This window comes from Barbus barbus (genome assembly GCF_936440315.1).
Source record: "Barbus barbus genome assembly, chromosome: 3".
Classification (NCBI taxonomy): Eukaryota; Metazoa; Chordata; class Actinopteri; order Cypriniformes; family Cyprinidae; genus Barbus; species Barbus barbus.
Window position 1 is genome coordinate 43,010,728 of NC_136731.1, and position 16,262 is coordinate 43,026,989.

General features: G+C 38.9%; 2 protein-coding genes across 2 annotated transcripts; one reads left to right on the plus strand and one right to left on the minus strand.

Moving 5' to 3' along the window:
• The first annotated feature begins 290 nt into the window (after positions 1-290).
• On the plus strand, positions 291-7,390 carry LOC306852306 (thyrotroph embryonic factor-like). The gene is made up of 4 exons (XM_079389021.1): positions 291-549; positions 1,865-2,221; positions 3,926-4,140; positions 5,146-7,390. Exons 1-4 carry the CDS (start codon positions 432-434, stop codon positions 5,359-5,361), a joined length of 906 nt encoding a protein of 301 aa, XP_079245147.1. The 5' UTR covers positions 291-431; the 3' UTR covers positions 5,362-7,390.
• A 3,330-nt stretch (positions 7,391-10,720) lies between these two features.
• LOC306852284 (protein Tob2-like) lies at positions 10,721-16,030 on the minus strand. The gene is made up of 2 exons (XM_079388998.1): positions 15,790-16,030; positions 10,721-13,866 (listed from the first exon to the last, which is right to left on the minus strand). The coding sequence occupies exon 2, from the start codon at positions 13,616-13,618 to the stop codon at positions 12,458-12,460; it is 1,161 nt and encodes a 386-aa protein (XP_079245124.1). The 5' UTR covers positions 13,619-13,866; positions 15,790-16,030; the 3' UTR covers positions 10,721-12,457.
• Positions 16,031-16,262: the final 232 nt, after the last annotated feature.

The following is a 16,262-nucleotide window of genomic DNA, read 5'->3' on the forward strand; positions in this document are numbered from 1 at the left end:
TGAGTGGAGCTCCACTCGCCCTTGCCCGGACCAACATGGCGGACACGTCGCGAGTGGAGGTGACGTATTTCGGCGAGTGGAGGTGACGTATTTCCGCTCTTGAGTGGAGCTCCACTCACCTTTGCCCGGACCAACATGGCGGACGCGTCGCGAGTGGAGGTGACGTATTTCCGCTCTTGAGTGGAGCTCCACTCGCCCTATGTCTGCAGCTAGACCCTATTGTTAAGAACTGCATCGACACGCCCCAGCTGTTTAAATATTCATGAGACAACCAATCAGCGCTTCGCGTTCATCATGAATATGTGAGTGTTAGCCAGTACGCTTGGAGTGGATCGCTACGGTGTTGTTTTGGCTGTATTTTCTCAAACAGAAACAGGAGGATTCACGGATACAAGCGACGTTTGTGCTTTTCCTCGGATAATATCACGCTAATGATGCCCGGACAGACGTTAGTGACGGTGGCCATCGGTCCGCAGAAATCGTCCGGTTTTGTTTCAAAGAAGATCATGAATATTCCTCCTCCAAACATACTGGAGGATCAAGACGACGGTGAGAGCCATAAACCTGACAAAATACAAATAAAATACACAAACGGTTCCGTTGAAATCGAGTTTGTAACGTTAGTCGTGCACTTGGCTTCACCTCTACAGCTGCGCGCTGATTGGTCGCTCAGATTCACAGCTGCGCGCTGATTGGTCGCTCAGATTCACAGCTGCGCGCTGATTGGTCGCTCAGATTCACCTCTACAGCTGCGCGCTGATTGGTCGCCCAAAAGAACAGAGAGTTCCCTCAGAAGAGTGCTGCTCCAGATCCATCATATCTGACTCAAATACCGCCGCATTTTAATATAGTTTCGCTTCTAAATGGTCGTTTTTGCAGGTTGTCTCTAAAATATCATGATACACGCCTGTTGTACATCATCGAATTCAATAAATTGTGTCTTAACACATGTTGAATGCCTAACATGCTAAAAACAATGGTGAAATTATCTATCAAAGATGCAAAAGTATCTTCTACATGTGGTAGTTTTTGGTATATATTTGGATACTTGGGCATTTATTGTAAGGTAGAACCATTGTGTTCTTTGAAGAACCTTTGTGTATCCTTAAAAAACACCTGTACAAGAATTGTAGCACCATTATGTTATATTCATACCATCAATGTGATATATTTTACCACACTCATAACGCATTTTAGTTATTGATCACGTTTTGTGGATATAACATGTTAGTCTTGTGCTTTTACTGTGGTAAAGACTGACCTGCCCTTTATGAACTTTATTAATAATATTCTTATCATCTGGCTTGATAATGACCCGCATTAGGGCATCTGTCGGCGTGTCAATCTTTGACATCTCACACAATTGTCTAAAGTCTTTTCTGACATTTAAACTGATAAATAACATGGGTAGTTACTGATAACACACTAATATGTGCCATGTGAACAGTTTTTACTGCAGAAAATCGAAGTGAAGTTGGATGTCTGAAGGTCCAAATTTCAGAAACCTGCCAAGAATATGTTGACATCAAAACCAAGAGGAGAAATTAATAAATTAAACCTTTTTTCACATTGTGACATTGTATTATTCTGTTCCTTTGCATTTAATATCGTTGTACATCATGTATGCTATTTATGTTATTGTGCCGTAATTAATTTTGATCAGCTTTGCTGTGTTTAAATGTGCTTTAGAAATAAATTTAACTTTGTACGGTACAGAAATTATGCAGTACATTTTAACATCTTGTTTTGATTTTATTCTATTGCATGTTTCTGTTTTATTTTGTGTATTATTCATCAGACTCCCATAAAGCAAATTTCTACTGCTGCTTTGGTATTTGACTAAACTGTAGTTTCTCTCGCACAGACATTGGGAAGGAGAAACATGATTCGATCAGCGATGGGACGTCTGGTGGCAGCGGCGGTTCGGGGAGCGTCTCTGCCTCTCTCACCCCTGCCATCTGGGACAAAACCATCCCGTACGACGGCGAGAACTTCCACCTGGAGTACATGGACCTGGACGAGTTCCTGCTGGAGAACGAGATTCCCATCACACTGGAGGAGGAGGAGCTGAGCAAGTGTCCCGAGGCAGAGCGGCTAGACAGCGACACGCATGATTCCTCTGATGAGCCGGCGGCCGTCCCGCAGATGCCTGAGGAGGAGCACAAGGACGAGGAAGAGCCTGAGGACGACTCGCTCGCTGTGAGCATTGAGACGAAAGCAGGTGAGATGACAAACAAGCACGTTTCATTGTTGTTGTACCACTGATATTATATGTGACCCTGGAGCACAAAACCAGTCTTCAGTCGCTGGGATATATTTGTAGCTATAGCCAAAAATACACTATATGGGTCAAAATTATCAATTTTTCTTTTATGACAAAAATCTTTAGGATATTAAGTAAAGATCATGTTCCATGAAGATATTTAGTGAATTTCCTACCGTAAATATATCAAAACTTAATTAGTAATATGCATTGCTAAAAACTTCATTTGAACCAACTTTAAAGGAGATTTTCTCAATATTTAGATTTGTTTGCACCCTCCGATTCCAGATTTTCAAATAGCTGTCTCTCGGCCAAATATTGTCTGATCATAAAAAACCATCAATAAGCTTTCCATACATCAATGGAAAGCTTATTTATTCAGATTGAAGATGATGTATAAATCTCACTTTTGAAAAATTGACCCTTATGACTGGTTTTGTGGTCCAGGGTCACATATATAGCCCCCTAAATAGCTTCAGTAATGTAGTGTATCAGAAGAGTAGCTTGACTGTAGTTGAATGACTCTAGAGCAACTTAACTAACTAGGTTTTCAAAGTAGCTTCACAAATACTGTTTTTCTTTGCAATAGCATATGTTTGGAATGGATGGTGTGATGGTTTAAATTGTGAGATCGTAAACATGGAAGAAATCAACCTCGAGGTCAGAAACGTAATATCATAAAAATCTGGTTAGTTTGCATTAACATGCACTACGTCCTGGCTTATAGTAATATAATTGTGGAGCTCGTAAGCATGACAATTTTTTTTAATACACGTGAAACAAAAAATGGGAAAGAATAAAAAGGGATCAAGCTGAGGAAGAGTTTGTGTGTAATGTTAAATAGTTTAAATGTGACAACTTTGTAGATCTCATCTGATGTGTGTCATAGGTTTGAACCAGATTCAAACGTGTGTCATCCAGTTTATTAAAATATATCTGAAGTGGAATGAAAGTGTAAATTTGAAAAAAGGTCATTATGACACTTTATGATCTCACACTTCAGACTTTTTTTTTCAAACAATTCTGCGTTAAATTCGGTCAGAAGTGAAAACTGTGAAATAAAGTATTATTTATTTAATTCGGTGTTGTGCAAAACAAAACACAAACTGCATTGTAAGACGTTAACTCAGAATTCAGAGAAGAAGGTTAGTTGTAAGATTATATAATTATAATTTAACTTGCAGGATATTAAATCAGAATAAGAAAAGTCTGAATTGTGAGATTTCAACGTTTTTTAAAAATCCAAGAAGAAAAAAATAACTTGCATGATTTAAACTGGCAGTTCTGAAGGTTAGGGCTATTTTGATAATATTAGGGATATTTATTATTATTATTTTAGTTTTTTGGTGTCAGTTTGACTGCTTTAAATCTTTAGTTTTAAATTCAAGTGTTAATCTGATGTTTAGATCCAAATTAAAATAATAATAATAATAAATTATGAATGATCTGGTGTATCTAAAAATAGGCATTAACATGAGATTCTTTAACAATCCATGCTGTTTGAACCTACAGACCATTCATTTATCAGTCAAAGCACACATACATACTTAAACCAGCAGAGAAACAGAAACTCTTCATCAGGTTCGTTATTTTCTCTGGTCATGGGTTTAATCTGTCGATTTTATTATAACGGCTGTACATCGCTCTGTTTTTACCTTCCAGAACCCAAAGGTGACCGTGTGACACCCACTCCGATCGACCCGGAGGAGATCGAGGTGAGCGTGGCCTTCCAGCCGGACCCCACGGATCTGGTCCTGTCCAGCGTTCCCGGAGGAGAGCTCTTCAATCCCCGGAAACACCGCTTCTCTGAGGACGAGCTCAAACCACAGCCCATGATCAAGAAAGCCAAGAAAGTGTTCGTTCCTGAAGATGCAAAGGTGAGACTGAACCGACTGAAAATCGGGAAACCGTGAGATGGTAGCAAACATGTGGCTCTCATGACACAGGCCTCTCGCTAGACATCCAGGAAATATATTTCAATTATAATGATTCAATTTGATTCTTAGGAGTTAACATGCTGTTATTTAGCATTAGCAGCGCATACTATACTATTGTTTGCCAACTTTTGATTGATCTATCATGTTAAAGTCAACCAGAATTACTCTTTGTCTATTATGTGAATTTTCCAGGTAAAACTGGACAAAAAATTTAGAGCAGGAATTTTATGTGTGACAGATTGATATACAATGAAATACAGTTGGTACCAAAATGGATCATATACTAATTTGTATTTATTGATTATTCAGAATAAGTCCTGGAACATAAATTAGGGAAATTATTATTGTTAACTAAAACTTGCTACTTAATTTTAATTTGAAGTACTAAAATAACGGGAAGTTGAAGTACAAATTGTATAGTTAAATTAAAAATATATTAATAGTAATGTCATCATGCAACTAAATGACTAAAGCTCTAATGTTAATAAAATTGTAGTAGCATGTCAGTGATACTAAAATAACACTGATGAATCTAGTTTTGCATCAAACCTAAAGTAACTTGCTTCTGTTGTCAAAATTAACAACTTTAAATCAATTATTTTCCTTTCTTTCTTTCTTACTTAAAGCTCTTTTATCCTTGCGAATAATTATTTGAAAATCAGACTAAAAGACAAAGTTTGTAATGTTGTGATGCTCGTCGTAGCTGGTTGGTTCGCTTTATGGCTTATAGCTCTTAAAAGAAGACTTTTTAAAATCCCTGTATTAAAAAATAAACACTTCGGGAACCAAGGCTGCTGAAAAAGTACACTGTTAATAATACATGCGATACAGACTATGACAATAATCTTTTACAGTATGTTTTTGTTAATGGTACAACATAAAATGTAAAGTTACAACTTAAATCGTTTTACCTGCCTCAGTAACGATGTTTGCATTTTTCCACAGGATGATAAATACTGGTCGCGGAGGAAGAAGAACAACGTGGCGGCGAAGCGCTCTCGTGAGGCCCGGCGTCTGAAAGAGAACCAGATCGTCGTCCGCGCCGCCTTCCTGGAGCGAGAAAACGCCGCGCTGCGACAGGAAGTGGCCGAGCTACGCAAAGACTGCGGCCGCTGCAAGAAGATCATGTCGCTGTACGAAGCCAAATACGGCTCGCTGTGAGGGACACGCTTCACCCCGACACACATCAGTCACACTGCAGTTACACAGCCGGGGATTGTGGGTAATGCGGCTCCGCGCAGGAAGTGGACGAGAATGACGCGAGTACGTTTTAATGGTCTTGAAGACACAAAACACATGATAACACAGCATAACCTTTGACCTCTGACCTCCTCATACCTCATTCTGCCCTCTCCACGACCCCTATGTGAACCATTTTTAGAGGTTTATTCGGTATGAAGACGAGAGAATGCGGCCGACTGGAAAAGTCTCACACCGCGGACGGCAAGTTAGCGTTCAGTCTGAGCGTTTTGTCACGGAAAACACTTTACGACTGTTTTTGGCTAGTTTTTAGCCTGTTTCCTCCTCTTTTTTTTACTTGACACGTCGTCTGTGTTTGTGTACAAGAGGTTTTTCGCAGAAAACAAGCGCATGACCTTCGATGTGAAGCAATTATTTTCTTTTTTCGACGAAAATGAGTGCACTTCAAGGGTAAGTGCGAATTGGAGAATTGCGTTTTGCGAAGATTTGAAAGAAAGACGAGTCTGTAAATATACGCTTGTATCCGTCCACTAGTGTCGTTGTTCTTCCAGAATGATCTTACCATATAAAAAGCGGCATTTCTATCGTGCAGGTTTTTAAAACTATAGCGACTGTGCTTCGTTGAAACGCATCGTCACGGCAGTTAACTGGACGATTAGTTTAACGCAAGCGTGTGCAGGAGTTTAACTGTGAGAGACTGGATCTGGAGCGTTTAATCCAGGGCAATAACGTGCGATTCATCTTTACCTCAGACTAGACGGGCAGCTCAGCATCAGTTAAAACACAAGTGTAAAGAATTTCTGTGTAAAATGTTGTTTTTTATTCTTACCAATGACAGTCATTATTGCATTGTTAATGTATTATTAAACTAAAAATAATACATGCATTTTTAGATAAATATATGCATTGGTCAAACCATTGTGGCGTGAGCATGATTTGTTTTAGTCAGTGACATTAGCATCACTAGTCTCACGTTATTGCTGTTTTTCACTGGTTTCCAAGTTATTGTTTTTTAAATGGTGGAAAATAATAATGTGCTTCCAGTGTTTATGGATTTGGATAGATTACAATAATCATGGTTTGTTTTTAATGCTGTGCTTACAATTTAATTTTTAACAGATCAACATTTTACATTTTTTAATTGTATTTTTAACAGATCATTTGACATTTTTATTACTTTTCTCATTTTCTCTCTCCATAGCTTTTTTTTTTTTTATAATATATGTGTATATATATATATGCTTTAGGGAAAAAAATTGGATGTGTGTGTGTGTGTGTGTGTGTGTGTGTGTGTGTATATATGTATATATATTACACACAAAGTGCATATACACGCATATATATATTTATATATATATACACAATTTTTTTGCATTTTAAAAGCTAATGTCGTCAGTCATCAGGACTGTTTCTTCCAAACGGGTTTCTAGCACTTACAGGCGAATCTATCGTAAATCGACGAGTCGTTAGTGCATGCTGTTGTCATGGTGATGTTCAGTGGGCGTGTCCTTCTCTTCCATATATATATTACATTTTTTTGATAGATTTGTTGTTTAAACTCTTTCTACTCATGTTTGATTTCATTCTACAAAGCAAACAAAATTTTCTCGTCAATCACTGTGTTTCAAATGTACAAGAATGAAGTTTGTTTGTGTTTATATGGCAATTTTGTGATTTAATCTGAATTGTGACGTTGGCCTTTGGTTTTTGTTATTAATCTGTCATATAAACTCCAGATGTTGGACTCTAGAACTGAAATGTAGCATTTTTATTAAATTTGTTTTGACGTTTTTGTCTAAACGTGTAACTTTCGATATATGGACACACTTTTAAAAGTAACTTTTGTTTTTTAAGAGTCCTGCTGTTTTTATAAAGTAATTTTCCTCTGGTGTCATGCAGTATGTTATGGCTGTATCATGCATATTAATAAAGTCGATTTGACCTTGCTGAGGTTGGATCTGCGTTGTGATTGGCTGCTGCTGATGACATCAGGTGTGTGTGTGTGTGTTTTCCTCCATTGTGTTGGTTCATTATTATTCTCAGTCTGATGTTACGTAACAATCATCCTCACACTCGAGTGTCGTTACATAACATCTGCTTCAGAAACACACACTGATCTGAATGTGTCTGAAGAGACAGAATCAAATCACACAACCAGAAAATAACAGTGTTTTAGAAAAACATTTTAATATAGTAATATTTTTGCTGTTTTTATAGATTTGTCTATATTATTACATATACATATTTTATTACACACATAATATACATTGCATTACCTTATTAATTTTAAAAAATGCAGTGACTACAGAATCATTCAGTTTATTTTTCGTGTCATTCATTTTCTAAATATTTTACAGAGAGAGGTTCAAGTGTACTTGATCACTGTGTCTGGGTCATATTTCACCCCAAATGCTAAATATTTATAGAAAAATAAAGCTTATTTGTATGTCCATTTATTATATTATTTTTTGTTGGTTATAAATTGAGAAATATTGGCAACAAGCTAAAATAAAATCAAGTTGTATATTTTAATTTACTTTATTATTTTGTAGTTAATCATAACTCTGCTTCAAATCTCAAATCGTGCTGGAGAAAACGGTTTTAGTTCATGTGGTGCGCCAAATACTGAACATTTATTAGTCTAAGTGATCACTCAGAATGTGATGCCGAGAAAATCTGATGAATAAGAAAATTGCATTTTGATAACAGGTCTCTGTCTTAATCATGCGTTTCATTCACATAGATCAATATCTTAAGTGTTGACGCTTTTTGGGATTGTTTCATTGAGACAAGTGTGATTGAACTTTTACATTATTATTATTACCTTCACTGTGTTTGACATCATATAATTGATGCTTTAAAGAGAAAGATGATTTAATTTACCGACAATCAGATTTTTTTCTGCTGAGACTTTATAGGTTTGATGTTATAAGAGATGCAAGACATTCACATCTCAAGCAAGCTCTTAAAAAAATGAAATAAAAGAAAAACTGCTCCAGTAATATCAGCAGTCAACAGAATACAAACCTCAGAAGAGAAATTATGAATGTAGCGAAATAATACCTGAAAAAAGAAGAAATGGACATGTTCTTCTTGAGATTCTCTTCAAATATTTATCACATATACAGAATCACATTAGACTTGTATTTATTCTACAGCGTTGATTCTGGTCTAAGTTCGCACTAATAATGCAAATGTCAGGTTTAAAGAGAAACAAATTTGATCCGATCCACATAAACCTCATGTAGACATGACAGGTGCGTTCTGACGATCAAAGCAAATTTAGACATTTTAAACATCCATTAAAAAAAATAATATTGTAAATAAGATTATATAAATGGAGCTTATGTACTATTTAAACTTGCTGTGTTTCTAATAAACAATGTGTTTATTACATGACTGGAAAACTGAATAGCCCATATACACTCACCTAAAGGATTATTAGGAACACCTGTTCAATTTCTCATTAATGCAATTATCTAATCAACCAATCACATGGCAGTTGCTTCAATGCATTTAGGGGTGTGGTCCTGGTCAAGACAATCTCCTGAACTCCAAACTGAATGTCAGAATGGGAAAGAAAGGTGATTTAAGCAATTTTGAACGTGGCATGATTGTTGGTGCCAGACGGGCCGGTCTGAGTATTTCACGATCTGCTCAGTTACTGGGATTTTCACGCACAACCATTTCTAGGGTTTACAAAGAATGGTGTGAAAAGGGAAAAACATCCAGTATGCGGCAGTCCTGTGGGCGAAAATGCCTTGTTGATGCTAGAGGTCAGAGGAGAATGAGCCGACTGATTCAAGCTGATAGAAGAGCAACTTTGACTGAAATAACCACTCGTTACAACCGAGGTATGCAGCAAAGCATTTGTGAAGCCACAACACGCACAACCTTGAGGCGGATGGGCTACAACAGCAGAAGACCCCACCGGGTACCACTCATCTCCACTACAAATAGGAAAAAGAGGCTACAATTTGCACGAGCTCACCAAAATTGGACGGTTGAAGACTGGAAAAATGTTGCCTGGTCTGATGAGTCTCGATTTCTGTTGAGACATTCAGATGGTAGAGTCAGAATTTGGCGTAAACAGAATGAGAACATGGATCCATCATGCCTTGTTATCACTGTGCAGGCTGCTGGTGGTGGTGTAATGGTGTGGGGGATGTTTTCTTGGCACACTTTAGGCCCCTTAGTGCCAATTGGGCATCGTTTAAATGCCACGGCCTACCTGAGCATTGTTTCTGACCATGTCCATCCCTTTATGACCACCATGTACCCATCCTCTGATGGCTACTTCCAGCAGGATAATGCACCATGTCACAAAGCTCGAATCATTTCAAATTGGTTTCTTGAACATGACAATGAGTTCACTGTACTAAAATGGCCCCCACAGTCACCAGATCTCAACCCAATAGAGCATCTTTGGGATGTGGTGGAACGGGAGCTTCGTGCCCTGGATGTGCATCCCACAAATCTCCATCAACTGCAAGATGCTATCCTATCAATATGGGCCAACATTTCTAAAGAATACTTTCAGCACCTTGTTGAATCAATGCCACGTAGAATTAAGGCAGTTCTGAAGGCGAAAGGGGGTCAAACACAGTATTAGTATGGTGTTCCTAATAATCCTTTAGGTGAGTGTAGACCGTTCTGTGTTCTGATTGGCTGAAGTCAGAGGTCATGACCCACAGCTTCATTCCCAGCCGCAGGTGTTTATTCAGCTGCATGAGAACACCACCACATCTCAAGAGTTTGACATGCAGAAATGTTTTAATTTGGCAGTTGTACTGTCAAAAAAAAACAAACACAGACCAAGACCGTCATGACTCTTAAACTCTTTTTGGATATTATTAATGATCAAAAATGTGTCCTGTATCAAAATTACTTCAATTCAAATTAAATCACATTCGATACAAAGAAACAAGAAGATGGAGTTGTATTACAAACCTGAAAGACTTATATTAACCTTATTGTAAACCAGGTTCTTTTTTGTATTACATTGCAAATACTATCACAATTTCCAAAATTAGAATTTTAGACTATTTCCCAATAGACTGGATAGATAATGACATTTCCTTGCATTTTTGTGGATTTAAGGGTCAATAATAATATTAATTTGAGAAACCTGCAATGCCCAAGGAGCTAAAAATGTTGGGTTTGAACATTAAGGATGATAGGAGGTTTATGCACCATGCTTTGGAACACTTCATGTTTTCATGCCATAAACTATATTAGGAAATCAAGGACTTCAAGAGCAAACCAAAAACTACTAGTGTTAAACTGAAATGACTCCGGTAGAAGGTACAATACACATTCAGCACTTTGTTAAACACATTTTATTAGTCATTTCATCTTGCATATATTTATATTCATATAGTTATTTCTGAAAAAATAACTTCAGCACGTAAGAAACTAAACAAAAGATCTTGAACATAAGAAATATATACATATTCATGTCATCGTTGTATATATCTCTTAATTTGCTTTATAAATGCTGTAGAGAATTCTTTTGAAAAAACACGAAAATATAGAAAAATTGTAAATAAATTACAAACAAATGTAAAAATACACCCAGTCATAGCATTTATAGAGAAATCTAAACCCCGCCCACCCCAAATGAAACCAATGAAAATTATTGAATATTCATGAAGCTGACGTTCACATTTCAAATGTTGAGGAAGGACATCACAAGAAGTACAGTCTCACCCAAGCATCTTAGAGAGTTAATTTTTTTCATACAATCTTTAAACTACATTACCAAGCTATAGTTGTCATAATTGGCCATTAAAGGGCAAGTAAAGGACCTTTAGCATCTAGCATATAGTGTTTATTGTGAGGCATTACAGGAGTTTCCATAGGACCCGTGCGTAAAGTGCAGCGCGGCTGGACGGGCGGTACGCTGAGGGGGAAGTGATGTCATAAAGGAAGCCAGCATTGGCTCCTACCTTCAAGAAGATTCTAGAACGCCAGCCTCCATCCTAGCGCAATAAAACACGTCACAAAACAGCCACTGCAGTCAGAATATATGAGGTAACATTCAGAGTCCTAGAGCGGAGAAAGCAAAGTGCAATTTTCACTGTAGCATCTCTTGCAAACCACCATTTACAACCTCTGGAACATAAAAATAAAGCATTAAATTCAACACGCGTCTCTGTGATGGAAAGCTAATCTGTGCATCTCCGCACCAATGACCTTTAATCTCATGTCCCATCCCTTCAAAGACACTCAGCAGTTTATCAACACCTCCAACCAGTACCTTCACGCACTTCTGACCAGCAACCCAAGCGCGAAACCAATCAAACTCACAACAATCCAGCAATCAATCATTCAGTCTGTTCATCTTCGGTATCTTAATTTACCAGATCTTCCAGAATGAAAATATACAACATAAAATCCCAATCTGACTCACTAGAAATAGGTATAAACTCTGGCTGGTTTCATCAGGATTTGGCTCAATGTTCAAACTGAAAAGGAGAATCCTAAAGCTAATCCAACATACCAGACATGAGCTGCCTCTTAATCATCAGCTCAAGAGCACCAGACCTACATCGGTTCAGAGAGCATATCATAAAATTACAATTAATCCTCAATTATGACAGCTGAGGTGTGACCGAACTGTTAATGTGGCTGTAATCTCCAGAGCGTCATGTTTCTGAACATAAACACCATCCTAAAAATCCCTTTTAGGCATATAGAATCTTCTGAGAATATTAGCTTTTTTCCCAGAATCAAATTTTAAAAAGTAGCATTAACCAAGATTGAGAAACATTTGGGCGATAAAGTGACTCGTTACTGAAAACAACTAACACAAAAACACCTGTGCAACAGGCGGCTGGTTACTCCAAGAGATAAGTCAATTCATAAACAAAAACAAACAACATCATGAAACGAGAAACAAATGAACTGAAAAATAACAAAATCACAAGTAATACTCAATTAGTAGTCATAATACTCTTGATTTATCATGGTGGTAGTAACAGTGATTCAAGGAGGGGGACAAAAATTGTCTTCAAGGAAAATGTTTCAGCATTGGGATCTCTTCAACTCTGAGACTTTAGTTGGCCAACACCACAGGTTGGAAAGCCTGGCCAGAATACTGCAGGTTGTACCCGAGTCCTTCCACGAATGGAGGTTTATCCACGAAGGAAATTCCAGTGTTGCCTCCAATGATACCCACAGCCTGACCTGGTTGTGGACTAGAGAACAGATCGAAGGAGGCGTGTGGGTGTGGAGCCTGGAATGGCGTCATTGGCGGACCTTCGGCGTCAAAGTAAATGGGCCTCTGGGAAGCAGGAAACACAAACTCTTTGGCATTTGGAGACAGTTGGCTTGGGATGGGTCCAGCTAGAGAGTGCATGGAGAGGGAAAGGGGTTTGTGCTTTACCAGCCCCGGTGGGGAGATGGTGCCGGGGGAGCGCGTGATCATCCTCTGTTGCGGGGCCGTGGCAACGCCAGAACCGGAAGCAACTCCGGGGTTCCCACACTTCTTCATCTTGGTGGAGCCAAATTTGGTTGCAGCAAAGCTGGCTGTAGTGAAGATGATCGGCTGAGGTGCCGGCCGGGGGTTGGGAGTAGAATACAAAAGGCCGGCGCTTGGTGGCGACGGGGTGGATGTATTGGAGGAATGAGCACTGGGATTGGTGGGAGTGCTGGGAGTGGCGTAACCGAAGAGTCCCGGGCAAGATGAGGTAGAAAGAGGAGTTGGAGAACTGGAGAGTGAGGGTAGCATGACCGGCGACACCTGGCCACCGATGGGTATGAACACCTGAGCCTCTGGGTTAAACCCCAGACGCTTGACGTCCTCGAACTCCACGTCTCCATTGAGAGCAACGTCGGACCTTTCGGCGTCGCCCCCTAAACCCGGCGGATCCTCCGTGTAGAGGACTTTCACGGCACCCTTCTCCCCAATCTTGTAGGACACTTCGTAAGGGTCGATCCAAATGCTGAGCTCGGGGGGAACGTTGGCACGGACCTCTTCGGTGTCCAGACCGCTCCTCCTGGCTGCCAGTTCCACTACAGGGTCCCTGGGAGCTCCCAGATGGAGGCAGCGGAAGGCAGAACCACGTAAAGGAGCCTCAGGGTACCAGTGCCCTTCAAAGCGGGACACCAGGATACGCTCCAACTCCTCGCCAAACAGATCCGCCCTACGGCGCGGGAGCTTGTTGTACAAATAGGACACGATGAAGTTCAACGCAACCTTCACCTCCAGATGCATGATGAATTTGATTATGTCTAGAAAGTTCCTCCGGTTAGACTTAGAACAGTCCTAACATCTCTTGCAAACATCAAGGTGAAAGTCTTTAGACTTAGCCTTAAGCATCAATTTAAAAGCAAGGGCCTCTGATTTCGGATTGTTGCTCAGAAATTGCTTAAAAGTGATTGTTAGAGACCAGCTGATTTTTTTTTAAATCTTCACCACGAAGCACTGACGTATGAAGACAGCAGCTCTCCAAGATCCAGTCTCTAGAAAGACAAAGACAGACCAGTTAAACAGAATATTTATACTCAATGCATTGACTGTCACTGTGCATGTTTGTTTGTTTTCAGCAGATGCTGAGGCCAAGTTACCAATCCAGGATTATCTTCATGAAATCTCTCTTCTGTCCCTCTGGCTAAAGCACTAAGGATTACATGTGCTAAGAGAGGGAAATTTACCACCGAAAGCGCATGGTCCACTCACACTAGCTCAACGAAACGCTGAAAGGGAATGCTTAACAAGGATATATTTATACTTTAAACCCAGTGAACAACATCTTTAAGTCACTCATGTAACGACATCATGCACACAAGCAGTAATATCTTCTACATAAATTAGCTAAGGATCATATTTGTGCATTTCGAGGTTTAAACCATCTGGGGGGGAAACCCTCTAAACTGTTGATAAAATGGTGCTGTTGAAGGCAGGGGTTAAAAACTACACCTCCCAGCATGCACCACGCCGCCGCCTTTGACGTCATCACCACGCGTGATTGTTGATGTGACGCCTCCGCATTTTCAAAACACTGATAAGATCCATTAAAACCTAACAGTCTATGGTTAAAACCCGTTTTATAAATGCACAGCCCTTGTTATATTTCTAATCCGCGGTGAGCTGAAGCACATATGAGGACAGTCACTGCCGGTGAATATCATGAAACGGATTATGATTATTCAGAAAAGAGACGCGTTAAGTGCCAATAAATCATAATACCAGCACTGATATAATCATGCAGCAATTTACAGAATTAAAACGCAAGGTTTAGATGTGTGATCTGACTTTTTCCTTGTGCAATTCTCTTCAAAACGCGTGAATAAATGTCAAATATAACGTTTGCAAAATAGCATCCATATTCGAGATTATATCATGCAATTTAATATTGATATTGCTGATAAACTATACGAGTCGTGTAGCAGTCATAGCATGCATTCAATGTCACTCAATGTCAGAGTTTGATCAAATGCCATAACATTAAACATTTATGCGACAGACAGAAATTATTATTATTTATTTCGTTACTAAACAATTATCCACAAGCCTGATTGTCTGTTTACACTCCCCATCTGTTACAAAACAACATCCAGCAGATTCACATGATCTCCCTAAACTAAAGCACATCAGCTTCATCTAAACACCAAACACCTCACTCTTGACTTTATAATGTTTAACTGGTATTAAACTATTAAACACTATTATCCAACACAGCACATTCAGATATAATGGTGTTGCATGACAATAGAAACAACTAAAGCAGATGGGATGCTGCTATTCAAGTTGAGCTGCTGTGTGTGTGTGTGTGTGTGTGTGTGGTGTTGGGGGTTCCCTCAAAGAAACTTAATTTCCTTTAAGAAAACAGATCAACATATACTTATACCAAGATTAACCAGAGAGGTTTAATTCAAAACCACAAATCCTAACATTATAATGAATGTTGCACTGTTTTATCAATTAACAAAAACCGTAGAATAACATGCTCCATGAAGTTATTTGTGACACTCAGATATGAGATGAGTTTATAACATTTATGCATCTAGCAGACGCTTTTATCCAAAGTTTATAGATTAAAGTTTATGGTTTATAAATGACCAGCGGCTCTGAACACGGAGAAATAACCAGCTTCTGCAAACCTATGGCCTGTTTTAGTCACCATTAAAGCCAAGGACATCTGTGCAAACACACATTCATCCAGGGTTTCAACAGTCATGCAAATGCATCAAATATCATCAATTAGCAACATATTATTGTATCTTTAAATGTGTTAGTTTATGACCATCTAAAATGGACGACAACCCATCACTCATTCAAATGAAAAACAAATATTACGAATGTATCCTTTCAACATCATGTCCAGCGCTAATAAATTCTGATGAAAGCAGCTGGCAATTTAAACAAATAAATGAAGTACTTACGGATTCAAAGCTCGTGTTTTTGTCCTGTGCTTATCATATCCATTAATCACACAAATATCAATAATTATTCGTGCTTGTGGCGTTGAAAAAAATCCCTCACAGAGAAGCGCTGTCTAGTGTTGCGTTTGACTGAAACGCACTTCTATTTTAATTTAATTTAATTTAATTTAATTTAATTTGGTTTAATTCATGGCGTGACGCGTCTACACTCCCGCACGCGCCCGTGGAAACTTCACTGTTTGACAACCTCGCGCATTTATATCGCAGCGCACGCGCGCGCGCTCCGTTTTCTGCCGGAACTACTTTCCGATTTAGATCTTGCGCAATAACTCAACCATAAGCGCTCATAAGTTTGCTTTGAACTCATTTAAACTTTATAAGAGTCATACTTTACTCGATTTTAAGCTGTGTTTACCTTTACTACTATAGTATGTTTTAACTACATAATGTTAAAATCAGGCTGATTTGACATT